This window comes from Thamnophis elegans, chromosome 4, assembly GCF_009769535.1.
Source record: "Thamnophis elegans isolate rThaEle1 chromosome 4, rThaEle1.pri, whole genome shotgun sequence".
NCBI classification, from domain to species: Eukaryota; Metazoa; Chordata; class Lepidosauria; order Squamata; family Colubridae; genus Thamnophis; species Thamnophis elegans.
Window position 1 is genome coordinate 114,583,813 of NC_045544.1, and position 27,828 is coordinate 114,611,640.

Here is a 27,828-nt window from a genome sequence, read left to right on the forward strand (position 1 = left end):
GTGTTCCAGGAACAAATGAAAATGGGAGTTCCCCAAAATTACTGGAGACATTCTTGCCGTCATGAGAGTTTGTCCTAGAAAATTCCTCAAAGACCTTGTAATGCTGCAGAAGTTTGAACTGCATGGACATGATTAAGGTAGTTGGTGCTTTTTGAAGGCTGTGCTAGGATAATTAGCAAGGAGACAGAAGGAATACAAAGCTCTGCATTGTGTCGCAGTGTTTTTCCCTCAAGTGGACAAAATGGGGAAGGGGATTAGCAGACAATGGGCTTTTGTCTCGGATATCCTGACCAACCTTTGATAACAGTCCCGGCCTGAAACCCACTGCCCCCGGGTGCATGAAACGTCTTTGTGCAATCATCCAGCCCTTCTCCCCAACTCCAAATCCCATTTCTTCTCTCACTCAATCCACAGAGCATTTTTTTTTCAAGCATTGGGCCTAGAACTTTTTATTTCATTTTGTGCATCTGTAATGACCCAGCAGCAAAAATAGGGCAGGCAATACAGTGTAAACTACAAAGGCGGATAGGTGGGGCTTGGTGGGCGAAGCTCCCTTGTGGCGCTGTGAGAGAACTGAGGCGGAAAGTCGGGGAGGCCAAAAGGGCTATGGCTCCTCTCGCTCTCCCTTGTCATGGTCTGAGATCCAGAATGCAGGCAGGGTTATTCTCTGTTTGATAAAAGGAGAAAAAAAAGAATGTATGATTCCAGAGCCAAAAGGAATTTCCTAATGCTAGGACACATCAACAAATAACAACAAGAGGGCAAAGTATAGAGACGTACGTGTATGTGTGTGTGTGTGTGTGTGTGTGTGTGTGTGTGTAACGGCACCCCCAGTTACTGATTGGTTCAACACTTATCCTATACAAGTTAGTCCTCAGTTAATGACTGCCCTGTCTAGTGATGGTTCAAACTTTTGATGGCGCTGAAAACGTAAATTTTACCATTGGTTCTCAAACTTGCAGCTGCTGTAACATCCCTGCAGATCAATATTTACAAGCTTCACAGCCAATTTCCAAAAAGCAAAGCCAATGGAGAAATCACAGCAAGCTGCAAGTTGCAGTCATGGAATGTTGTGCTTAATGATCACAGGTGATTTGTTGAACAACCACAGCAGAACTGACTTTGTGAGTCCAGCACAGTCAAGTGATTCACTTAAAAACTGTGTCCTGTGAGGTACCCATTACAACTGCCTTGGTTAACTGAGGACTACCTGTATAGCCCAGGAGATTAGCTGCCACTTTGTATAAATCCAAAGTCTCCCTCCCCAAACAATCATCAATTTGGAGATCTAGAAATGTTGTTTGTCTCACCTCAAATGGACACATATTTAGTCTTCCTGGATAAAAAAATAAGTGTATATCTCATTTAACACAATGTCTGCAAGTTGAATATTGAGAAAGAGGAGGTTGGGACTGACCTTCTGCTCTTGTAGACTCTGATGTTTTCTTAAAAACATCCTTATCCAAAAAGGATATTCATGCACTTCCTATGGATTTCTTTCAAATTAATGATATTTTAGGACACTATAGATTTTCATGGCCTTAAGACCTCAAGATCCATCAGGGCTCTAATTCTCAATTCGCCACTAATGGCAGTTATTTAAATAAAATGTCCCAAAAGTGCTTTTTTGAAGAGGCAACGGGACTTTCTGGTTTTTCTTTGAAGATGTTTCACTTCTCATCCAAGAAGCTCCTTCAGCACCGACAGGATAGTGGGGAATGGCTGGGCTGAAGAACTGAAGAAGCTTCTTGAAGAAAAGTCTTCAAAGAAAAACCAGAAAGTCCAGTTGCCTCTTGAAAAAGCACCTCTGGGACAACCATGACCTGGAGGACTGAGAAATATCTCCATAAATATTTAAATAAAGTACTGTATGGACAAAAGCAACTATGGGAGATTTCAATCTTCTTGCTTCCATTTGTCACTCACAGAAAATGTGCCTGTCCTTTGATTACTCCTTAGAGATAAAGATAAGATAAAGGGGACTTGACCTTCTGCTCTTGTAGACTCTGATGTTTTCTTAAAAACATCCTTATCCAAAAAGGATATTCATGCACTTCCTATGGATTTCTTTCAAATTAATGATATTTTAGGACACTATAGATTTTCATGGCCTTAAGACCTCAAGATCCATCAGGGCTCTAATTCTCAATTCGCCACTAATGGCAGTTATTTAAATAAAATGTCCCAAAAGTGCTTTTTTGAAGAGGCAACGGGTGGACAACTGGTGGCATTTCTTTTTGTTTATATTTCCAAATATTTCTACTAACTATCCCAACATGGTTCTCTCATGGAAATAACCCAGTGAGATCTTCTCTTGTAGACAGAAGTGGTACAACCCACTTTATATAAGGACAGCCATAAAGGAAACTATACAATGATCTTAAATAAATGTGGTTGTTTTCCATACCCCTGAGCTCATGAGACTATCCTAACTCTTACTGAATCTCCCCAGCTTCACACTTACACTTTATTGTCCTTGAATTCACGCAGGGCATCCCTGGCCACTACATCCATGAATTTGTCATCATCCAGAGGAACACTTCTTGGCACAGTCAAGGAGAAGGGCTCAGAATCAAAGACCTTGACAGTCACTTGAGTGTCAGGAGTTTGGGATGTGTCTTCTGGACTGGAAGGTTTCACCTTTAAAAGAGGAGGACCAAGCATTAGCAGTGCCTGAACCTATCAAAATTCTAGTTATTTTTAATGGGGCAAAAAGTTTGCCTTCCACCACCTACCCACACCAGTCTATGAACACGAAACACAACAAGTAGAGAGAGAGATAAATCCAATTCCTCTCTGTTTTTTGTTCAAGCAGAATTCCTGATCTTCTTTGGGTAAGTCAGCAGTTCTTAAAAACAATCTTGCAATCCCAGATATCCCTCTACAATGAAATAATATATCCAAGCAGGTAGAAGCTGCCCATTTGCCATGTCCATGGGTGTAAACTGAGAATACTCCCAAAGGTTAGAAGGGAGGATGCTCAGGAACAAACTTTCTCAGCAGTGGTTCCCATTCTGGAATACCCTATCCTCCATCTCTGACATTAGGATGGCCTCCTCCTCCCTGCTGTGCATTTTGATACTCTCTTCTGGCAAAACTTCAGAGTAGAAGAAGCTATCATCTAATAGGAGGCAACTTCTCAGAAGGGCAAAGAGTTGGGATACTGTATGATACTAAATTACTGATGTTTTTACAATGCTATTGGAAGCTACCTAGAATTGGCAAATAGGCATCATACTAATGGATGTAAACCAGGGGTGGGTTTCAACCGGTTCACGGTGGTCCCTGCGAACCGGTTGGTCGGCGAACCCGGAAGTAAGTAACTTCCGGGAATGGCGAAGGGCCCACCCGCGCGACCGCGCTCCTTACCCGGTTTTGACGAGTTCTGCGCTTCCACGCATGCGCAGGACGCATACAGCGCCTGCGCAATCCTCCAGGAGCAGCTGGAGCATCGCACAGACGCTAGTACGCATGTGTGCACCATGCACGTGCACACGTGTGCACATGCGCACCGCACGCATGCGCGAGGACGCCGCCGGCCCCGTTCCAACCGAACCGGTTGGAACGGGGCGAGAAACCCACCCCTGATGTAAACAAATATGTTTACATGCAGGTGGAAGACTCAGTGGCTACATTCACACATGTTAATGTTAGTTAAAATGTTTGTCGCTTAGTTTGTGTGCACACAGCTATTTGCCTACTTTATAACTTAATGGACTTTACAAAGCCAGTGAAGGGGCTAAGTCAGCAATCAAATTAAGCAAGTGGGGGAAATGCATAACCTACCATGATAACCTTCAGAAGCTTGTCATTCCGGGTACGGTTGGCTAGCTGAGATACCCAGCCAAACTGCCGGTTGAGCTGATCCAGGATGGCTGTGGTGTTGAGCATTTCTTCCTGGAAAGCCTTGAGGATTTCATCGTATCTCCGGGTAAATCGTTCAGCCAATCGCAGGGCATCATCAAAGCGTTCCTTCATTTGTCTCTGACCTGGATCTGTCTGGGAGCAATCTGTATGGATTTGAAGATGGAGAGCAAAAGCAGATCCAGGTATGAAAAAAGTGAAGACTTCCTGATGTGACTGTAAGGACAGGCCATATAAGGAGTTTCAGAAATGGTACAGAAGTGGTTTTGGCCACTGCTTTTTTCCAGGATGTTTTGTTATCTTCTCAGTTCTGGGATCTTCAGGTGATCTATCATTCAAGGACAAAGAAGGCCTGACCTGGCTTAGCTTCTTATGGTCAGTCAAGGCTGGTTGGTTATGAATTTCTCCTGCTGCGACACTTGCAAACACTTCACAAAGTCACCATACTTCTATTTTCAACTAAAAACTAGAAATCTACTTCATTCATTCATTCATTCATTCATTCAATTTCTATAACCACCCATCTCAGTCAATGACCTGATAAGTTTGATGTCAGACCTGCAGCCATTTTCCTTTTGGATCTTTGGCCTGCCACACTTTCTATTATTCTACTATGCTGTTTCTTTTGTGGGAAAATGGGAGGGGGGATTGTAGGAGTGAGATGCGATGTAGCCATAACAAAATTCTTTCTAGAAAACCAAGGTGTGGGGGCAAGAGCATGAACTTTCAACTGGGTGGGGGAAACCGGGAAGCTTTCAGATTCGGGTTTTCCCAGATGTGCCAACATGACTCTCTTAATAAATTGGAACTCTGAGCAATACTTTGCCTCGGACTCTGATTTAATTTTGGATGCTATTTGGAACCCTGACATTGGATGTAAGTTAAAAATAGCATCAGCATAACACAAAAGTTATATTCGCATTCTATGTTTAACTAAATCAGTTACAGGTAGCTGCATTCATGCAGCACATTAAATTTTGTCAATTTTATGGTTTTTTTGTGACATTTAGCACATTATGGGAACCCACCTACATTAGCTTAATTTATAATTAATGTAGGGTATGAATTAATTCAGTAACTGGAACAAGGTTGTTACATGAACACAACCAAAAAGTCATGTTGGCAAAATGAAACAAGTTATAAAGACTCTGCATCTAAAAAACAACTTTTCTTTCAGTAGCCCAGAGATGGGCGAATATCTGCAATGGTTTTTTTTTGCATCCCAGCCAAAATCATACCGCCAAAATTTAGTAGCAAGCCCCCAAATATTGGAGATGCTATTTCCTACCAATTGTGAATGAAAAATAAAAGATATACAAGCCATAAGATGTAGCTGCCATCTAGGTAAGCCCAAAGGGCATTGAAAATGTGCACAAGAAAGTCCCAGCCGTTCTTGCTTTGTATAGGTTTGTGATGGCAAACCTATGGCACGCATACCAGAGTTGGCACGCAGAGCCCTTTCTGTGGGCACCCGTGCCATCAACAGTGATCACATGACCCTGGGATGCTGCACCCTTGTAAATACAGGTAGTCCTTGACTTACGACCACAACTGAGCCCCCTGCTGCTAAGTAAGACATTTGCTAAATGAATTTTGCCCCATTTTACAACCTTCCTTGCCACAGTTCTTAAGTGAATCACTGCTCTTGTTATATTAGTAACACGGTTAGTTATGTGAACCTGGCTTCCCCATTGAATTTGCTTGTCAGAAGGTCGCAAAAGGGGATCACATGACCCTGGGATACTGCAACCGTCATAAATATGAGTCGGGTGCCAAGTGTTCTGAATTCTAATCACATGACCACAGGGATGCTGTAAGAGTCGTGTGAAAAACAGTCATAAGTCACTTTTTTCGGTGCTCTTGTAACTCTGATCACCAAGTGAACTGCTGTTAAGTCAAGGACTACCTATACATGCTGGTTGCCAAGCACCCAAGTTTTGATCTTGGGACTGTGGGGATCTTACAAAAGTCGTAAGTGTGAGGATCAGCTGTAAGCCACCATTTTCAATGCCCAGCGTTCCTTCAAACGATCGCTAAATGAATGGGTGTAAATTAAAGTCTACCTGCACAACTGATGCTCTTTCATAGCAATAGCACTTAGACTTATATACCACTTCACAGTGCTTTTACAGCCCTCTCTAAGCAGTTTACAAGGTCAGCATATTGCCCGCAACAATCTGGGTCCTCATTTTACTCATCTCGGAAAGAAAAGATGGAAGACTGAGTCAACTTTGAGCCTGGTGAGATTTGAACTGCCAAATTGCAGGCAGTCAGCAGAAGTAGCCTACAGTACTGCACTCTAACCACTGCACCACCATGACTCATATAATATAATGTGCCCATTTATAAATAAAAAAATAACTACCGTGTTTCCCTGAAAATAAGACATGCTAGGAAGGATGGAAGGCCGAGTCAATCTTGAACCGGTCAGAATCAAACTCAGACTGTGGGCAGAGTCAGCCTGCAATACTACATTCCAACTACTGCGCCGCTACGGCTCTTTTAATAAATCATGTTTGTCAACGATCCCATCAAACCATGGTTGTCAACTGCAAAACAAGTCTCTGTCTTCCATTTCACTTACCTACAGCCAGGATTGCCTGACATTTGTCGCATTTTTCCTTCATTTTCAGGCAGCCAGCAGAATTGTGACGAATCTCACGGCACACCATCCGGTTGTCATTGCGACCTGGAGCTGCTAACAGAATGAATGATAGCAGACATCACAACAGACCCCAGTTTATAGTACACATGCACACACCCTTGGGACACGATTTGGAGTTGAAAGAATGAAGACCATCAAACTGTTCTTGACAGCCTGAGCAGCAAAGCACAGTGGCAATGGCAGAGGGACCTTACCTTGCCATATTGGAAATTGGGAGGGGGGGGAATAGAGGAGGGGAAAGGAGACCTCCTTGCTAATCATTACCATCAAGTTGCCAGATGAGTTTGTCCCATGACAAGTCAAAGACACTAAGTCTGCTGGTGAACAAGAGCTTACTATGATTATGAACCAAGCAAGTATTTCTTCAATCCTTGGGAATATGCTAGGTACCAAAAACTACATCTCCCCTTTTTATGCCCAGTAAAACTTGTTTTCCTTTGTATAACTGGCGAGAGTAGGCAGGCAAATATAGGTGTTTGAAAGAGCTCCAGTGGCCAAGCTCAATTGGCAGTCCAGGATCTCACCTTACCTGTTGGGATTTGATCAAAAGAAAACTCAGGGATTCCTCCTAGACCCGGGTGGTCCCACTCCATGCCTTTCTCAGCATCCTCAAAGAAATGCTGGCTCATCTGATAGAAGGGTTGGAAAATCTGGTAGAAACCTTGATGGGGGCTGCTGAAGAACTGAGAGAAAGGGCGCGTATTCCTGGCAATCCGGGAACGGGTGAATGGGATGCGGATACTGTGGAAGCTATCCTGGAAGCCACCGAATGGCCACTGGAAGAAGGGGGAGAGTTTCTCATACGCCTGACTGCTCTCTTGGAAGAGGTCGTCCACGCCATCTTCCACTAGACCGTAGCGCTCCTCGAGATCATCCAACCTCCGGCCCTGTTCTTCATCTACATCCATCAAGGAGTCGATGCGCTCCCCATTCACCCAAATGGAGAAGGGAGAAGAGCGGTTCAGGAACTCTTCCAGCTGAAGGAAAAAGTATCAAATCATAAGATCCCTCCAATTGAAAGGCTATTGTAATTAGAAAACAAACAATAAACTGCTTAGAAAAGTAGTATGGTAAGAATTCACAAGCTAATCAAGAGAGGCACTATCTATCAGAACTGTCTGTAAAGCTTCCATAGGTCATAACGCCATGCCCTTAAACCCAGAATCATCCATGATTTCACCCTATCCATTCCCTTCCAGAATCAATTTAAGTTTACTTTTAAATTCTAAATCAGCATTCCTTAAGATAGTGGCCAGGTGTACTGGACAAGTTCTATTATCCCCAAGTAGTACAGCTAGTGGGAATTGTGATACAGACCTCAAACAGGATCAGGTTGGAAAAAGCTTAAGCCAAATACTTTCAAGAGAGCTCTCTTCCTTCCTGTGCATTCAGCTCAATGCACCCGATGATCTGATCTGTAACCCACTTCCAACAAAGGAGAATGAAGAATAAAGGTTCCCAGCTACATCAGAATGTGATTAAGTTCATTTCGGAGAATTTGAAGAGCCAGAAAATTGAGCTTAGGCCATTATTTGAGAGGGGAAATAATTTATTTGATGTAGAGGGTTTCACTTTCCTGTACAGCTGGCTGTACAATTGCTTGTATGATTGAACAGGTAGTGCCAAAGTTTGGTTGACCTGAGATCATTTAAGGCAGGTATTTTATTAAAAATCCTGAACGGCAACTTTTCAAACGGACTTAACCTTTTCCAAATTTGGAATGTGCTCTTGAATGTGGATCCTTCAATCAAGAGAAGGGGCACATATTTCAGTGAGGCTTATCCAGATTTTAATTTTGTCTCCTGGGACACTCAGCCATAAGGCTCAGCTCAGACGATACCTTGAGGGTTGCAAGATTCACCTGAATCTCCAAACTGCAGTTATCCAGAAATCCATCGCGTGACTCACTCACCTGCCTGCCAACCAGGCCAGCACCACTATGGCATGTCCGAGTATAGAACTTCATGCAGGTCTGCTTCAGGCATGGCTTGCATTCTTCCCAGAGAGCCAGCATAGTGTCATTGCAGACTTCCTGTTCATTCAGTTGCTTCTCCATATCTTTCGCAATGAGGATAGCTTCCTGCAGAGGAAATAGGATCATTAGGATTTTCCTAAAGGGCCAGCAACAAAACAAGAGGAACTAGAGCTGGAATGGAATGGAAGGCAGTGGAAAAGGAAGAAAGACCAAGAAAAGGAAGATTAAGAGCAGGTGGAAAGAGCAGGTGAGTTCCCTTCAGTTTCAACATGTCCCAAAGGTACTTTTGAAAAAGGCAGCCGGACTTTCTGTTTTTTTTTTTTTAAAGACATTTCACTTCTCATCCAAGAAGTTTCTTCAAAGCAGAAAGCCCAGTTGCCTCTTGAAAAAGCTCCTTTGGGACAACCATGACCTGGAGGACTGGAAATCTCCATAGACATTCAGTTTCAACAATTAGGTGCAAGCAGTGGTGGGATTCAAATTTTTTTACTAGTGGTTCTGTAGGCGTGACTTGGTGGGTGTGGCTTGGTGGGCATGGTGGGTCTCAACCTACCTAATGCCACAACCCTTTAATCCAGTTCCTCATGTTGTGGTGACCCCCAACCATAAAATTATTTTATGTTTTCCGTATTTTTTCAAAAATATGTGTTTTCTGATGGTCTTAGGCGACCCCTGTGAAAGGGTCGTTTGATCCCCCAAAGATGTCCCTACCCACAGTTTGAGAACCACTGCTGTAAAATCTCCATTTCCTCCCAATTAGCTGGGACTCAGGATGCAGAGAAAAGATGGGGTGGAGCCAGTCAGAAGTGGTATTTACCGGTTCTCCGAACTACTCAAAAGTTCCGCTACTGGTTCTCCAGAACTGATCAGAACCTGCTGAATACCACCTCTGGGTGCAAGGCTCAAAGGTCTTAGGGGGAAAAAATCCTAATTCCTTGGAGCATTTGCACCCTGCTTTTGGAAATACATGATATAAGAGCCAGTGGGCAGCAGAGAAGGGGATCTCGCATCCAAAGGAGATTAAGATGGTGAAAGTAGAACTGGATGAGCGGCAGACCAAGAGGATCAACGAGCACAGAGCCAGGAAAAGGATTGGGGACCCTCTGCAGAGAACTGATGAGATTCCAGGACAAACAACTGGGAGAAGAGGCTGTCTTGAGAGAAGCAAGTCAGCACCACTAAAAGAAAACCATGGAACAAGGTAGTCCTGACATCCATACAGAGCCTGGGTTCACCAGTGTGCATAAAAAGGTTGTTTCAAGGCTTTTCAATTATTTTAAGGTAACATGCTAGACTTGGTTATCTTTTTAATGGATTAGCATGCCAGGTGAACCTAGCCCATTTTGTTAGTTGATATTTCACTGTAATATGCAAACCCAGAAAATGGGTTAATTCAAGTTAAATGGGTCATGATGAGGATAGAACAGTCTATGCAAAATTAAATTACCGTATATACTCGAGTATAGGCCGACCCGAATATAAGCCGAGGCACCTAATTTTACCACAAAAAACTGGAAAGTTATTGACTCGAGTATAAGCCTAGGGTGGGAAATGCAGCAGCTACCGGTAAATTTCAAAAATAAAAATAGATACCAATAATGTTTTTGAATATTTATTTCAAAGAAAAACAGTAAACTAGCGGTGTATTCAATGAAATACTTCACTCACCTCATGATGCTGATGTCCCGCTGTGATGATGATGTCCCGTGCAGCCGCGGGAGCGATGTCCCGCCTCCTATGACACACGGCACAGTGATTCCTATCATTGGATCACTGTACCAGAGGAGGTGGGACATCGCTATGTGGCTGCTTGCCATAACAAGGAGGAGGTGGGACATCGTTGCAGAGCGGCAGGAGGGGGAGGAAGGGGAATCGTAAGACAGCCCTGCATTACATTAGAACGTGAGGAGGGGGGATGGTGCGGTGCGCGCTGTGCGGCAAACTGACACAGAGGGAGGGGAAACTCACAGGGGCACTGGGCCATTCACGAGTGTCACCCAGCGGCATGGCCCCACCCCTTTTTCTCCTCCATTTCGGGCAAATTTTTCACTGACTCGAGTATAAGCCGAGGCGGCTTTTTTCAGCCCAAAAAGTGGGCTGAAAAACTAGGCTTATACTCGAGTATATACAGTAATTAAAATTTAAAAACCCTGCTGACACTCATAATCAATGTACAAATAAAGGGGAAGAAACTACTTGATGCACACCATATCAGAGGGTGGGGCTAGCTGCATAGCCTCCCTCCCACTATTTATCCTTATAAACATGATGCTGCAAGCTACGGTATTTTTCGGAGTATAAGACAGACCTTTTCCCCTCAAAAAAGAGGGTGAAAATCTGGGTGCGTCTTATACACTGAATACAATATTTTTTGCCTCCCAAAACACCTCCCCCTTCACCAAAATGGCCGTGCATAGCCTTTAGGAGGCTTCAGAGTGCTCCTGAGGGCTGGGGAGGGCAAAATTAGCAAAAAAAAAGTCTGTGTTTTGCCTCCCCCCCTCCAGCCCCCAGGAACACTCTATAAGCCTCCTAAAGGATATGCATGCCCATATTTTGGCAAAAAACGGACCAGTTTTCACGAAAAACAGGCCATTTTTTGCTCTTTTTTGCCCCCCCCCCGGCCCCAGGAGCACTCTACAAGCCTCCTAAAGGCTATTCATGCCTTTTTGACAAAAAAACGGGCCCTTTTTTGTGAAAAACAGACTGTTTTGGTGCATCTTATACTCCGAAAAAACAGTAGTTGTCAAGTCTTTCCCAGCTTGGTGCTTGCCAGATAATGCCAGCAACTGCAGTTCCAACTTAAATTGCAATCATCTTCTGTAAACATTAAGCTGGAGAAGGGTGAGCTAGTCATTTCATAGCAATAGTTCTACTCCACACTAAAAATGTAACCAAAGCTTGTGAGTTACCAGCTAGTAGGTCAGGGAGAGAAACTGCCACAAAGAAGAGGGAGTCAAACTATTCTCCAAGGCACCCGAGTGTAGAACAAGAAGTAGTGGGTGGAAACTAATCAAGGAGAGAAGCAATTTAGAACTGAGGAGAAATTTCCTGACAGCTAGAACAATTAATCAGTGGAACAGCTTGCCTCCAGAAGTTGTGAATGCCCCAACACTGGAAGTCTTTAAGATGATGTTGGATAGCCATGTGTCTGAAATGGTATAAGGTTTCCTGCCTAGGCAGGGGGTTGGACTAGAAGACCTCCAAGGTCCCTTCCAACTCTGCTACTGTATTGTATTGTAACTTGGGAATCTAGGTTAGGCTGGGGAGAGAACTCCCGTGCCCCTTTTTGAATGGCAAACCAATAAGACTTTTGAACCAGCTGAGGGAAACAATCACAGCATCTCAAAAAGCCTGCTGCCAACAGACCTCCTTCTTCTTCTTTGTGTCTTCCAAGTTATTCAAGATCTCCTGGTGGTCATTGCTCGTCTGCTCCATCAACAACTTCATCTGCCGGACTCCATTGATAGCGTTTTCCAACTCTCCATCAATGTACCGGCTTCCTTTTTCAGACATTTCTGTGAGAAGGAAAAGGGGGAGGGGGGAATTGCCACATCAGCACCATTCTGATATGCTATTTCCCAGTGCACAATATTAACAGGCATATGGAATGTTTTAGGTACTGTAAAATAAAATGGAAATCGCTTTATAGAAAGCAAGAACATAAGAAGAGAACCGGTTACTTTTCAGCACTTAGTTCCTGGGTGATCTGACTTTAAAACTGATCTGTAAGGTTTAATATATGTTACCCAACAATTTACATATGCAACCTGTACTTTTGCATGTTACACTGATATGATTCATGTACTATTAGCAGACTCCATATTAAAATGTAATGTACACAAGCCAGAGCCATCCATATATATATATAGAGTCAGAGGTAAGTTCTGGGGTATTTCTATTGTAGATATAGATGAGGGAGGCAAACACATTGTTCAGATACACTGTGCTAAAAGCAATCAATAGGGATGTGTCTTGAGTTTCTGCAAATCAAACATTGCTTTGGGGAACTATATTAAAAATCCATTGCAGAAATACTGTATAGCTGTTGTTGCCAAAGGACAACAACAATCAAATTAATAAACAATCTGGGAAGATTAAATGTATGGAGGTAAGGTTGAAGGTACTGGATTGTTGTCTGTTGCGATGTCGTGTCTGATCAATTGCGACCTCATGGACAACATTCCTCCAGGCCTTCCTGTCCTCTACCATCCCCCGGAGTCCATTTAAGCTCATGCCTACTGCTTCAGTGACTCCATCCAGCCACCTCATTCTCTGTCGTCCTCTTCTTCTTTTGCCCTCAGTCATTCCCAGCATTAGGATCTTCTCCAGTGAGTCCTTCCTTCTCATTTGGTGGCCAAAGTATTTGAGTTTCGTCTTCAGGATCTGGCCTTCTAAAGAGCAGTCAGGGTTGATCTCTAATACTGACCAGTTTGATCATCTTGCAGTCCAAGGGACTTGCAGGAATCTTCTCCAGCACAATAGTTCAAAAGCCTCAATTCTTTGCCGCTCAGCCTTTCTTAAGGTCCAACTTTCACAGTCATACATTGCAACTGGGAAAACCATAGCCCTAACTATACACACTTTTGTTGGCAGGGTGATGTCTCTGCTTTTTACTATGTTGTCTAGATTTGCCATAGCTTTCCTCCCCAGGAGCAGAAGGTACTGGATATATTTAAGCAAAGACTTTATGAGTTATGATAGGTGTCTGTAAAATACAGTTTCTGCAGCATTGTTTTTCATTTTAAGATAAGAAACAAGCATAGCTTTGTGCAACTTTAACATGAACTTGAACTTCTAGAATTCTCCAGCCAGCTAATCTCAAAGTTGCCAAGGTTGAGAAACAATGATCTGCAACATCTTTTATCACATAGAAGACAAGGAAGAATTTTTCAGATATGTTCCGGAAGACATGGCAAGTACCATGAATTTAAAATATGGAAGCAAACTTTGCATGCACATCCAGAAAAAAGAATCCTAATGGCAGATACTGTATGTTCACTCATGGAAATGACTGCTTTCACTGATTGTTTGAGAACAGATTCCTGCACTGAGCAGACTTCCCATCACAACAGTGCTTAGGAATTAAATCATGCTACATTATTATTGGAGAATGCATTGCTTCTATTTTTTTAATTGTCCAACAATAAGAAATAAAAGACAGTTTTATGTCATCCAAGAACACCGAATGAAGCCCAGATCTTCCGTATGCAATCCTCACAGTTGATGCAGCAAGAAAAGGAGAAAAACGAGAACATTTCAAATCAAGAGTTTACGGAGAAATGGAAGAGGTTTCGAGGGACCCTTCAGAGTTAATCAGTGGAACAACTTGCCTCCAGAAGTTGTGAATGGTCCAACACTGGAAGTTTTTAAGAAGATGTTGGATAACCATTTGTCTGAAGTGGTGTAGGGTTTTCTGCCTAAGCACAGGGTTGGACTAGAAGACCTCCAAGGTCCCTTCCAACTCTGTTGCTCCGTTCTGTTCTATTCTAGTTGGACTAAAGAAGCATCCAATTCTTGGACAACCCTGGCTGACCAGGTTACAAGGGGCATGGGGCAGCTTTCTAGCAACAGCATTAAGCAGATCCACAACGAAATATAACAAGAGGAGTAAGTAGAAGTGTAAGAAAAATAGAAAGGCATGACATGAATTGCTCATCTGGGAAATGATTAGACTATGTTGATGCATGTTTCTTCTTCACTTTTTCTCATTCTTACAGGATATGAGTTACAATAAATACACTTTCTTGAACCCCACTTCAAGGAATTCAGAGTCACTGTATCAGTGAGAAGGGTGGCATAGAAGTTCATTAAATACTGTAAATAAGAAGCATAACATTTTACAAACGCCAGCATTTTTTCAATTGTTTTATACTGATCAGCTTATAGAGAGGCCCACAAATGCCAAATAACTAAGCGGGGATTTGTTTATGGATTTTCTAAAAGGTTGATAATCCACATCAGCCTCCCTCAACCTGGTACTACTGTACCTTCCAAGTACGTCAGACTACAACTTCCATCATCCCAGCAACAGCCATGGAGGATGGATTGTTACATAAGAAATCCATGATAATTTTTTTTAAGTTCTGGATTTCTACTTCCCTCAAGATAGCAGTATTTAAAGGGTGAGTGCAATTATTCTCCGCTAGGCCACAAGTATAAATAGTCCTCAACTTACAGCCACAATTGAGCCCAACATTTCTGTTGCTAAGTGAGACATTTGTTAAGTGAATTTGGCCGCATTTCATGACCTTTTTCTTGCCACCGTTGTTAAGTGACTCACTGCAGTTTTTAGTAGCATGGTTCTTAAGTGCATTTGGCTTCCCAGTTGACTTTGTTCGTCAGAGGGTCGCAAAAAGATGATCACATGACCCCGGGACACTGCAACCGTCATAAATACGAGTCAGTTGCCAACCATCTGAATTTTGATCATGTGACCATGGGGATGCTGCAAAGGTCATGTGAGAAAGAGTCATAACTCACTTTTCTCAGTGCCGTTGTAACTTTGAACGGTCACTAAATGAACTGTGTAGGTCGAGGACTACCTGTATATTTAAAGATGTTGAAAAATAGTATTTTGTCCAACAGTCATCAAACCCACCCACTGCCTGGTTTGAAAGATGGCTTTAGATTTCATTTAGCACCTCCGGTTCAAAGTGCTGGTATTTGTAACATTTTTTTGCCTACAACAAACATTGGAATGCTCTGCAATGAAGATGTGGACATGAGCCAGAAGCATGCAAGCCATTTCTCTCCCTCCCCCCCCCCCCGATTTTTTGCATGGAGCAGAAATGAGAAAATGTGTGTTCCTCCAGGATACACAACTCAGGGCAGGATTCTGACTGTTGTTCCTGTTGCCGCATTGCAAGGTTGGCCAAAGTGAATCCCACAGATCCAAAGGTGGGTTGCTACTGGTTCGCCCGAACCGGTAGTGGAAATTGCAACTGGGTCACCGAACAGGTAGGGACGGTAGGCTTGCCATGCCCCCGAACCAGTTCTCCGGTCGCCACAACATGGGGTTTTTGGGTTTTTTTGCATTTTTAATGTTCTGCACATGCACAGACCTATTTACAGGCAAAGCACATGTGCACCGAACTAGCAGTAACGCCGGCAGTAACCCACCCGAGTAGACCATGTTCAAATTGTTTTAAGGGACTGGGTAGAGTGCGGGGGGAGAGTGGTGATACGAAGTGCCTGCAGAAGAGAATATCAGAACATTTAATGAAGTTAGAGAGAGAATAGGCTTTTCCACTGAAGTTAAGTTTATGTCTCCTCCCATTACACATATCTCCCTTCAGAGTCGCAAGAACCTGGCCGCATATAAATTTAATAATTAGTATTATTCAACTGTAGGCAGATGTTGAGACTAGAAAAAGTGCAGAGAAGAGCAACCAGGATGATTAGGGGACTGGAGACTAAAACATATGAAGAAAGGTTACAGGAAGTGGGCATGGCTAGTCTAGTGAAGAGAAGGACCAGGGGAGACATGATAGCATTGTTCCAATATTTGAGGCGCTGCCACAGAGAGGAGGGGGGGGGGTGTCAAGCCATTTTCCAAAGCATAGACAAGGAATAATGGATGGAAACTGAAGGAGGAGAGATTCAACCTAGAAATAAGGAGAAATTTTTTGACAATGAGAATAATCAACCAATGAACAGCTTTGCCTTCTGAAGTTTTGGGAGCTTCATCACTGGAAGCTTTCAAGAAGAGTTGGACTGTCATCTGTCAAAAATGGTGCAGGGTCTGCTTGGACGTGGGTGGGGTGGGGTGTTGGACTAGATGTCCTACAAGGTCCAATTCTGTTAATCTACATCTATAAAATTGCTTCTACTTTGGCTGCAGCTTTTGTTTCCCTTATAATTCATGGTAATGCATATTACTTAAAAAAAAACTATTCAAGTTCATTAAGTCAAAGCCACCTCCGCTTCTTCCATCTGCTTCTCCTAAACAAACCTTGGACCTTTCCACAAAGGTATTATAAACATTTCCTTGCTGCCCTTTGGGGAAATAGACTTGACTGAAAGCCTCTTGCATAATTTGGCAACACGGTCAAAACAAATGACAAGGCAGCTTTAATTTTGCTCAAACTAGCTACAAACTGCTGTGAGTCATGCTTCTGGGAAGTGATTTCATGACCCAAATGGCTGGTTCTGAAATAGTGTCTTTATAAACACTGCCAGCGATTTTTCTCTTTTTGCCAGTGTGGGCCTCTTGTGGTTCACAAGATGACGTTTTGGCATCTTTTGCAGTTGCAAAAATCATGCACACTGGACAAGAACCTGGTCCAGCACATCCACTAATTCACCCCTAGCCCACCCGGGGTTTCTTCCAAAAGCTCATAACTGGCTGCATTTCAAATCCACAAATTCTTTGCCAACCAGGGGAAGAAAGCCATCATTTCTAATTAACAGGCATGTACTCACTCTGAAGCTCATTAGGAGGAACAAGACAATGGCCCCCTTGCAAAGAAACCAAGATTCCCAACAATGAGAGCAACAGAGTGGGAATCATTTTCTCAATAGAAGGAAATCCAGATTCCTGCAAAAAGAAAAAGAAAGGAAAATAAAATGAGAGAGCCATATTAGTCTACTAAATAACAGAGACCAGACAATACATCTCATTGATTTTTCTTTAAATAGTAGAAACTTGAAATTGAAAAGCCTGCATTTTCTCTGGAGAAATTAAAATTAAAAGCTATATAGCATATGTAATAGATATAGGATGTTTTATTTGCAATGCAGAGACTTTGGAACTCCTTGCCAACACAGCTTCTTGTTAATCACCATCAGACAAGTGCTGGCAACTTCTCATTCCAATGATTGACTAGAACAACATACAGAACCTTAGATCTTCCCAAAGTTTCATCCCCGACTATTAGCCACACTAGATGAAGCTATCAAAAACTCAGCAATATATTTTGCACCACAGAATCCATACCCTTTTTGGAGAAGTGTTTTAAATTAAATAGAGTCTGCTGGTTTCAGTTTGAAACTCTGCCAGAAAGCATGTTTTGTAGTTCAACTTGCTTTTGGGAAATGACGTCCAATGTATTGACCACGATTAGCAATTTTTTTAAATCAAGAATTTTATTTCTTGCTTTGAATTTTTAGCAAATAATGGAGCAGAAAACAATAAAAGCATGGTGTTCTGACTGACACAATGCTGTTGTTTACTACTTCATGGGTAAGAATGAAGGCCAAAACAGGAAGATTTGCTCCATACCCAATTACTTCTGTAATTCTTTAGTTTCCAACATCAAAATTAATTTAACATGTTCCCCAGGCTGAGAAGACTGTCCCTAAAATTAACTGACTGGCAGCTCAGGCAAGCCAACTGGCAATACCATAACCATTTTGGACCAGGATATCTTCAGAGCAACAGGTCAATGTCAGCATAGATATGAACCAGTAAACTGAAGGTTTCTTAGACTGTGGATTATAATCCCCTGGGAGATTGACAAATACATTTGAGGGAGGCCATACATTCTTTGTCTGCCTGGCAATATATAGCCTTTCCTGCTTCGCCAGTCTGTCCACAGGCTCCAAAACCATGCTCCCTTCTAAAGGTCTTTGCCTTCCATGGAATGACTGCCAATTTCTCCCAAGAACCACCCAACTGACCCAGGATGGATCAAGGCACTCCTGGAAGGAGTCACATTCCATCTCTTCCAAAGTGCTTCTTGTAGGGCCATCATCCTGGGTCCTAGCACAGAGTCTGTGTTCTGCTCCAGGAAGTCCAAACACTGTGATTTCTTCTGTTCTTTGAAGAAGACACCTCACAGTGGGAAACTGGTGCTCTTACAAATACATTTGGAGCCAGGGTGATGTGCCTTCGCAAGAAATCCAGAAGTTCACTTTGGAAGAGGAAAAAGCAAAGTGATGCATCTCCAGAGGTGATATTCAGCCAGTTCTGACAGGTTCTGGAGAACCGGTAGCGGACATTTTGAATAATTCGGAGAACCGGCAAATAGGCTGGCCCCACCCCGCTGCCTCCCAGCTTCCCATCTTCTTTTGTTGCCCTGAACAGGAGAACGGAGCTGGAAAGCAGGTTAGTGGGGTGTGGAGGAAATGGGGATTTTGCAGTATCCTTCCCCTGCCACGCCCACAAAGCCACGCCCACCAAACCGGCAGTAAAAAAAATGTGAATCCCACCATTGTGCATCTCCATTCCATGAGCACTGGCTGCATTATCAAGAATGATTATAAATCTTAGTTTAACGATGTCCTGAAACCTAATGAAATTATACAGTATTCATAATTCCATGAGATGGCATGAAGATGCTGCTGAGAAGTGTTTTGGGAAAGCAAATATGGAATTCATTTGAGCTCTGCTTTGCAACCACCTGGACTCTATAATCCATTGTGGTTTCTTATCCCATGATTGACTTCACAGCCTGCTTAGCCAAGGTATTAAATTAATGCATTTTCTGGGCTTACACTATACACTGAATCATTACCTAACCACATGGTTTGAGTTGACCTAATGTTATGTCATGTAGGGGGAAAAAACAAAGTTAAATGTAACCAAACTTTGAAGTGATGTGCATTCAGCCATTGCAGTACATCTCTATCTTGTTCAAAAGGTGCATATGGCACAGCCATTCAGTTTTTAATGTACATAGAAGGGGAGAAAGATTATTGCCCAAAATATGAATATTCATTTTCTTCCTTTTTTTCTCTCTTTCCTCTACTCCCCACCTCATCCCGTTACACATTTACTAAAAAGACAAGAGATTCAATAGTAGTGAAACCTCTAGATTTCTCTTTGAACAACTGAAACTCAAATCCACCTATGATTACCTTCTTACCTCTGACTTCAATTAACATAAAAAGGAAATAGGTCAGGTTTAAAAAAAAAAAAAAAAAAAGCAGTGCTCCAATAGTCATGAAGGAAATTCCACCAAAAGAAAGATTATATTTCAATGAGGGAAACAGCATTTTACACCAAGCAAAAAAGGACAAATTAGAACACAATGTTTTTCAAACTTGGCAATCTTGGATTTCAATGCCAGAATTCCCCAGTCAACATGGGAAATTTTGGGAGTTGAAGTCTACACGTCTTAAAAGTTACAAAATTTGAAAAATACTGAGTTAAAATATGCACCTTTGTTGCCAAAACTTATAACCATATTTTTCCTATGTTCTCATTCAATTGCTCAAGTAACGCAATCCACAGGGATAGAATGGGATGGTCTTGCCTTGGTTAGCTAGAGCAGATTAAAAGGTGTATGTATGTTTCACTGTGTGGTGTCTAACGGTCTACATCTTGGATTTTCCACAGCTACCATTAAATCTCAAGGAATACATAACAAGAGAATTCCTCCCACAGAAGAAAGTTTTCAGATTTCAGGCAAACAGAGATGCCGCAGGGTGATGGGAAAATATGAAACGGAAAACAGCTGCACCCAGAGGAGCACACTCTGCCACCCTGAACAAGAGGCAGCTCAAAGACACCACTGAGAAAAAAAAATCAAGAGGGATTCTCAAGTACCAGCAGAAGAAATTATCTATACCTCAAGGCTGAACTATGGAGTTTTTGGAACTCTCTGACCTTGGTTGTTTGCTTGCAAACATTTGTTACCCATCCAGGCAAAACATCTGCAAGCAAACAGCTAAGATCAGAAAGCACCAAGGCAGAAAAACAAAAAACACATTTGCAGATGAAAAAAAAAACCATCAGGGAAATTGCTAAGCAGACTACCGTATGGCATTGCCCAATGAGAGAGCAGGCAAAAAGCCAACCAATTACCATCTTGCCAAGATTCACAAAGACACCGAACAATGCAGACTTTGACTCATCCCCATGTCTGTTCTCCCAGATGGACACATGACATAACAAAGGATAGGAAAAGTGGCCAGCCTGCCCAACTTTAATAGCCAGCTAGATTCTTCTCCAGACAAGGGGAGCAAATTGTGCCAATATATTTGCTTTTCAGATAACCTCTTCTATTGTGCCCAACTAAAGAAGAGTTGCATAAGAGCCATCTCACTTGTATTCAAGGCTGGCGAGAGGACAGATGGTTTTCATGGAGAACTACAAAGGGTGGGCTGTGGTAGTGGGAGGTCACAAAAGCAGGCTCTGTGGCTGCAATTTTTCATGGAGGAGTGAAGGAAGAGGAGGCCCCAGTAAAGCACCCACCGTTTTATGATGTTGTCTCCAAACAAAGCAGGCAGACAAACCTCAGCAGAACAGAAATAACAGAAAGTGGGTTTTTTCCCCTCAAAACTTTTTTTTTAAATAAACAAAGCCCAATAATGTTAATTGGACACATCTGGTAACAACTCACCGAATATTAGTGATGCTTTGCATTGGGTTGAAGAGAGGGAGAGGACTGCCTTGTTTCGGGAGACATAGCCTACTCTGCTGTTATACAAAATTAAATTAAATAGTAGTAGTGGTAAAAGCTTTTCATGAATTTCTGTACCAGCATCAACTTATGGAATGCAGTGGGTCTTTTTCAATGAGTATGAAGTGCAGGTAGTCCTCCAGTTATGACCACAACTGAGCTCAAAATTCCTGTTGCTAAGCAAGACAGGTGTTAGATGAATTTTGCTTCATTTTACAACCTTTCCTGCGTCAGTTGTTAAGTGAATCCCTTCAGCTGTTCAGTTAGTTACGTGGTTAAGTTAATATGGCTTCCCCATTGACTTTGCTTGTCAGAAGGTCGCAGAAGGTTATCACATGATGGGATACTGTAACTGTCACAGAGGTGGTATTCAGCAGGTTCTGACCAGTTCTGGAGAACCGGTAGCGAAAATTTTGAGTAGTTCGAAGAACTGGGAAATACCACCTCTGACTGGCCCCACCCCCATCTATTCTCTGCCTCCCAAGTCCCAGCTGATTGAGAGGGAATGGGGATTTTGCAGTATCCTTCCCCTGGAATGGGAAGGGAATGGAGATTTTCATTTCATTTCATTTCATTTTATTTGTCTTGTATGCCGCCCACTCCCGGAGGACTCCGGGCGGCTCACAACAGACAAGGGAAAGGGGACAAGACAACATTTTTAAAAAAAGGCGCAACATTCACAATTTCCATGGGGCTGGGTATTTCACAAGCCCCCCGCCTGCTGGAGCAGCCAGAACTTGGTGGCTTTGCGGAAGGCCAGGAGGGTAGTAAGGGTCCGGATCTCCACGGGGAGGTCATTCCAGAAGGCTGGAGCTGCAACAGAGAAGGCTCTCCCCTGGGGAGTCGCCAGCCGACATTGGCTGGCAGATGGAATCCGGAGGAGGCCTAACCTGTGAGATCTTATCGGTCTGAGGGAGGTAATCGGCAGGAGGAGGTCTCTCAGGTACCCAGGTCCGATGCCATGTAGGGCTTTATAGGTAGCGACCAGCACCTTGAAGCAGATTCGGAGACTAATGGGTAGCCAGTGCAGCTCGCGGAGGATAGGTATCCTTTTACAGTATCCTTCCCCTGCCACACCAAGCCACACCCACCAAACCGGTAGTAAAAAAATTTGAATCCCACCACTAAAGTGTCATAAACACATGCCAGTTGCAAACATCCAGGGCTGAATCATGTGACCACAGGAATGAAGCAAGGGTTGGGAGTTTGAAAAACAGTCATAAGTCACTGTTTTCATTGCCCTTGTAACTTCGACTTCATTGAATGGTTGTAAGTCAAAAACTACCTGTACTCTTTGTTGTGATCTTAATGGGGGTTATATTTGATCATTAAACTGGGTTTGTCACACAAAGATTAGCTGCAGGCTCAGTTTTTAGATAACATCCACCCATGTTCACTCTAGTAGCACTCTTAACAAACCACAACCACATTCTCCACAAAGCAGGTGGTGTCTCTTCGTCAGTTCCAATAAAAGCCCCTTTTAAAAATAATTTATGAATGTCATTATTCCTAACATCTGTTTTTATTTTTGCATCTACATCCCTGCTTTCTCTCTCAGGATAACAGTCTGCAACAGTTTCCTGACAGTAAGCCACACAAAACTTTGAAGACTTAGTTCTGAGTTGATATTGTACTGACAAAGTTGGTACGTTAGAAAGTATAAATCTTTACACTGCTCTCCCTCCACCCAATGACAGAGAATGGGAGAGGGAGAGTTTGGTCTTGCTAGTGTTCAACTCCCCTTAAAATGATAGGTTACAGGAACTTTTTATAAAACCACCTATTTTTCAGAGTGCGATGGGTTACTTGTGAACAGGGACTTCATAAAAGCTATGGAGTCCATTCCAGCAGAAGTCTCGGACGAAGAGTCCTGTAGGGAATATGAATCAATTTTCCTAGACAAATTTCCTACAGTACTTGCCCCCTTCGAGGCTGCTACATAAGGGGGAAAAGAGTATGCTTTAATCCTTTCAATAAATTAATTCCTGTTGTATAAAGAAGAAAGGATCTGACCAATTCCTTGGCTACGCAGACCTTAGTGGCGTGGGAAACGAGCAGTAGCAAACAGAACCCTGATCGCGCTGCCAAGGGGAACAGCCACCGCTCGGTGAAAGACAGCATGCTGGCTTTGTCTGCAGAAGGAGACCGAGATCTGTGGTTAACGGCTCTCAAGTAGCAGGGTCAAGGCATCTGTTGTGCATACAGAAGGTCCCAAATTCAATCGCCAAATTTAATCTAAAAGGATCAGTTAAGATTTCTCTGCTTGACATTCTAGAGCGCTGTGAACGGTCAGCATAGACAATGCTGGTTGACATGAAGCAAGGAACTGACCTAATTGGTTAGCTTTGCAGACAAGTTTCTCACCACACAATACATCCACCCACATTTGAGAAAAGGCACAAGAGATGGTGGTCATTTCAAAGAATTTTGCATTAGGTGAGCCTTTTCCCATGACTCTACTACTCATTTGCACAAAGAGTCTGAATGCCATTTAGAGAGATTTGGGGGTTGACTGCAGATAGTTTAAAAAAAAACAACAATGGTGAATTACTGGAAATTAACAGGATGTGTTAAGAGGGCTGCTGTTGCAGCACTTAGATTTCAAGGTAAAACAGTGCTTCAAAGTCTGTGTACGACAACTCCTTAAAATTTTACTGGCTTCAAGGATGCTCCCTAGGCAGGAGTGGATAAGAGAAAGAGAATAATTTAAAGAACGGTGCACATGGGAGTGGGTATGCACATACTTAGACAGTACTGAGATACTTTGCAAACAAGAAAAAGAGAAGTAAAACTGGTTGCTACCTTATTTAAATATCACTTTTTATGTAAAAGAGAATTTTTTTCTTTCAGGCCCTGCGAAGGATACGGACCAGACTCACTAGATTCTGGACAAGATTGTTTGGCTCCCTTCCCTACAGCTGGCCTTGAGCCTGGGAATCTTTATCAGCAGAACAACAACATAGAAAGATAAATATTAGTTGTATGAATCAGGTTTTAGTTCTGAATCTCTGTCTTTTAACCAAGACATATGTGGACCTCCTCTATAATAATAATTTTTTTTTTTAAAAAAGTTCGACTTTGAAAAACTATCCTTTAACCTAGGGGTGTCAAACTCGATTTCATTGAGGGGTCGCATCAGAGTTGTGTTTGACCTCGTGAGGGCATGGCCAGGGTGGGCATGCCCAGCTCAATGTCACTCATGTTGGGGTGCCCTGTGGTGACTTTCTGAACTCCATTTTCGGCTGCCAAGGCCTGCTGCAACCCTCTGCCAGTGAAAACGGAGCTCTGTTTCTGATGGCAGAAGCACTATGGGCCAGTCCTTCGCTGTTTCCAGGGCAGTCCTGCGGGCCAGATCTAAGTATCCTGCAAGCCGGATCCGGCCCCCGGGCCTTGAGTTTGACACCTCTGCTTTAATCTGAAAGCCCTTATAGACAAGCTGAAATGTTTAGCTAAGTTACAGTTATTTCAGGATGAAACAAAATGCTTTCTGCATATACTCGGAGGCATTCTTTATATTTTGCAGAGCTGATTTCTAAATCAAGATCTACTTTCTCTACATTTCAAAATGCTGTTCCTATGTAACTAGCAAGAAATAGCAAGAAAAGTAAAATGACACCAAAGTGTTCCTACAGGCTGTTTTGTTTTTAATAAAAAACATAATTGGGCACCACCAAATCTTAACTCTTATCTCTTAGCTTAGAATTCAGTGGTAACCAGGCATCACAGAAATCTGTCTATGCCCAATAAATCTGTCTATGCCCAATAAAACCGAGGGCAATAAGCAAGCAGGCAAGCAGACTTTTTAACATATAAGATGCTTATAAGATGCCAGTATTCTGATCACTTATGATAGAAAAGATGACAAAGACTAGTCTCATGAATAGAAAGGTAACAGCGGATATGACAGTTTCTGCAAACATAAAATAAGTAGCAAACTCAAAAGGTGAGACCATTTGTCTCAGGTTCAAAGGCAGCCACCTAGAAGCATCTCTTTCCAAGTGTACATTTGTATAAGTCAGAACATACAGCTATCATTTCACATTCTATCATGTTCCTGGGGATAATGTTCAACATTATTTGCTTGTTGTTTGTTTGTTTTTTAATATTCCAGCACACCTATCTGATTTTATCCTATTTCAGAACAAAAACAAAGGTAATTATTAGAGAACGGGCAGTTCCAGTCCCATCATTAGAGAACGAGCAGTTCCAGTCCCACTTAAGGAACAACTTTGCCCCAGTAGCTAAAAGCTTGGAAGACTTTTTCCAGCATCTGAAGGATAAACTTCAAAAGCTGCCCATGAATAACTGGGGCAGAAAAGGGGAAGGTGGGGGGGGGAGAGACCGCAAAGCTTATGCGCCTGCCAAATCCAGCAAATCAGGTGATGTTGGAGATCTGCCAAGTTTTCAAAACTCTGTGCTTTCCAGTCCCCAAGTGACAGAAAAAGTTAGATCCTATAAGATCCTAGGAACTGGTTTTTGGTTAGTGTTAATCCCCTTTTCCCCCCAGTCTAATATTTATTTTAAAAAACTGGTATGCATTGCTGTAAGCAAAAAGGGGGTGAGGGTGGGAGAAATAAAGCTCTCGGTTCTATTGACCTGCTGCTTCACTAGAAAAACTGGCCAAGATAGAACATGGGGGGGAAAGAAAATAAGAGCCGAGGTGGCGCAGTGGGTAGAGTGCAGCACTGCAGGCTACTTCAGCTGACTGCTAGCTGTAGTTCGGCGGTTCTAATCTCACCGGCTCAAGGTTGACTCAGCCTTCCATCCTTCCGAGGTGGGTAAAATGAGGACCCGGATTGTTGTTGGGGGCAATATGCTGACTCTGTAAACCGCTTAGAGAGGGCTGAAAGCCCTATGAAGCGGTATATAAGTCTAGCTGCTATTGCTATTGCTAAAATGACAATAGTTCGGGAACAGCAGATCAGCAGATCAAAAAGCAAATAGACAGTGATTCACTCTTTAACCTTGGCTGGGAGTGAACATGACCATGCACATTTTATCGTGGCTTCATTTCCCCAGCATCTAACATTAGACTTCAAGCTAGAGACAGAAGCATGTCATTTTGTACTCTGATAAGCACACTCACAAGTGGCAATAATTCAATATAATGGGAGAAGGACTACAAAGCTGCTGTTAAGGATTACAGTGGGGCATGGCAGCAGAACTCTCCTTCTTGAATGTCTATGGAGATTACCAGTCATCCAGGTCATGGTTGTCCCAAAGGTGCTTTTTCAAGAAGCAATTGGACTTTCCAGAAAGTAGAGTGGCCTGTTGAAAAAAACCCTTTGGGTCGCCTTCTTGAAGCTAAATTGTTTGCAATCTCCAGGAACACAAACCCTCAGTTTTAAAATGCACACCCTGGACACAACACACTTTTCCTCATCTAGGCTGCGATTCCAAAAGCTGGGAGTCTTTGCTTGCTTTGCTTGGTCTTCCTTAATACCATACTTTTGTGTCAATGGGACACACCCATTGTATAAAACAGTGTTTCTCAACCTTGGTGACTTTAAATCCTGTGGACTTCAACTCCCAGAATCCCCCAGCCAGCAAAGCTGGCTGGGGAATTCTGGGAGTTGAAGTCCACAGGATTTAAAGTCGCCAAGGTTGAGAAACACAGGTGTAAAAGCAACAAGAACCAGACACAGAGCTGGGCTTTCACTATTAGGCAATATTACCCATCCCCTGATCTTGTTGTATGCTGCCTAGAATACCATTGGTTGAGTTGGGTGGCCAGAAAAATATCTGAAATAAAGAAAATGAAAAATGTGCCCCATTCAAATGCCCCACAACTTACCAAGAAACACCCCCCAACACACACACACACACACACACACACGTGAACTGAAGAAAATATCAATAGGAATGAAGAGGAGTAGTCACTGCTGCCAAGCCTAAATTTCCACCCTGTCCTACAGCAAAGTGGCATCACCAAGCTCACCGCAAAATTCACCTGGGTGAGACTCATTAAGTGCTCAAATGGGACATTCACAGGAAATCTCAGGACTGCAAGATGGAAGAATTAAGCAAAAAAAAGGGGGGGGGGTGGAAGCCTTGGCAAAGCATTCAGTATGTGGTTACCAGATGAGCTTGTTGCCAAGCTCTTTTTCACCTTTTACGTGGAAATGCTGGGCATTCATTGTGTGCAAAGCAGGTGCATACTATTAGGAGCCTCGCCCTCCCATTCTAAGTTTCTCCCAAGCCCAGAGCATCCTACCCTCCCCAACCGGTGCCCCTCACACAACCTGCCCTCCACCCGTTTTCAGGCAAGTACGGACCGGCTACTTCTCCCAGTCATTTTCCCCCTAGTGGAGCCCAGCGTTCGAGCCCACTAAGGACATCGTTCCTCCCGTAGTTCTCCCCAGCGCGGCCAAGAGATGCCCACTTCTGCCCGCGTTCCTACCGTTCCCAAGTTACATTTGCACCCGCTAGGGAGAGGGAGACGCTCTTCTCCATCTTCCAAAAGGAAGGGAGAGAAAACTGCATCGCCGCAAGTCATTCTTCCATCCAGGCGAAGTCAACTCCGGTCCCCACCTTCGAGACTGTTCCAGCCTGAAGGAGAGAGTCGGAGAGCTGCGTCACCCCCGCTTCCCTCCCGCCGGCCGTCTGGACCTTTCGCTTTTACGCCCCGGCAGCAGCTAGCCTTTAAAAGCTCCCGGTATCTAACGGACGAGGGATTTACTTTCCCCAACTGGGTCCGCTCGCCCTTCTTGCTTGGTATGGAGATGTTTCCACCAGGCGCTGGGAGGTTTCCCTAAGCAATGGGGCAAAAAGTCCTACCAGTCCTGCAGCGATGGTACCTACTCACCCTGGGCAAGCTCCCCCCAACCCCACCACCCCGCCCCACCCCCGACCCCGGCGTTCACATTACGTCCAGCTCCCCACCTTGACTCTGCCGCAGTTCGCCCCGGACAGGCTATGGCGCGGTGGCCGCCGAGGTCTTATATAGGCCACCGGCCCCTCCCACAGGTCCTGAGCTCATC

General features: G+C 43.3%; 1 protein-coding gene across 2 annotated transcripts; it reads right to left on the reverse strand.

Annotated features, from left to right (window-relative positions):
• Window positions 1-433: 433 nt before the first annotated feature.
• On the reverse strand, window positions 434-27,828 carry CLU (clusterin). Of its 2 annotated transcripts, XM_032215810.1 has the most exons (9): window positions 27,731-27,828; window positions 16,926-17,040; window positions 11,871-12,019; window positions 8,442-8,609; window positions 7,059-7,506; window positions 6,449-6,562; window positions 3,787-4,010; window positions 2,465-2,640; window positions 434-667 (listed from the first exon to the last, which is right to left on the reverse strand). In XM_032215810.1, exons 2-9 carry the CDS (start codon window positions 17,011-17,013, stop codon window positions 661-663), a joined length of 1,374 nt encoding a protein of 457 aa, XP_032071701.1. In that variant the 5' UTR covers window positions 17,014-17,040; window positions 27,731-27,828; the 3' UTR covers window positions 434-660. The 2 variants fall into 2 exon arrangements, with proteins under 2 accessions (XP_032071701.1, XP_032071700.1); XM_032215809.1 differs by lacking the exon at window positions 27,731-27,828 and having other exon boundaries at window positions 6,449-6,559.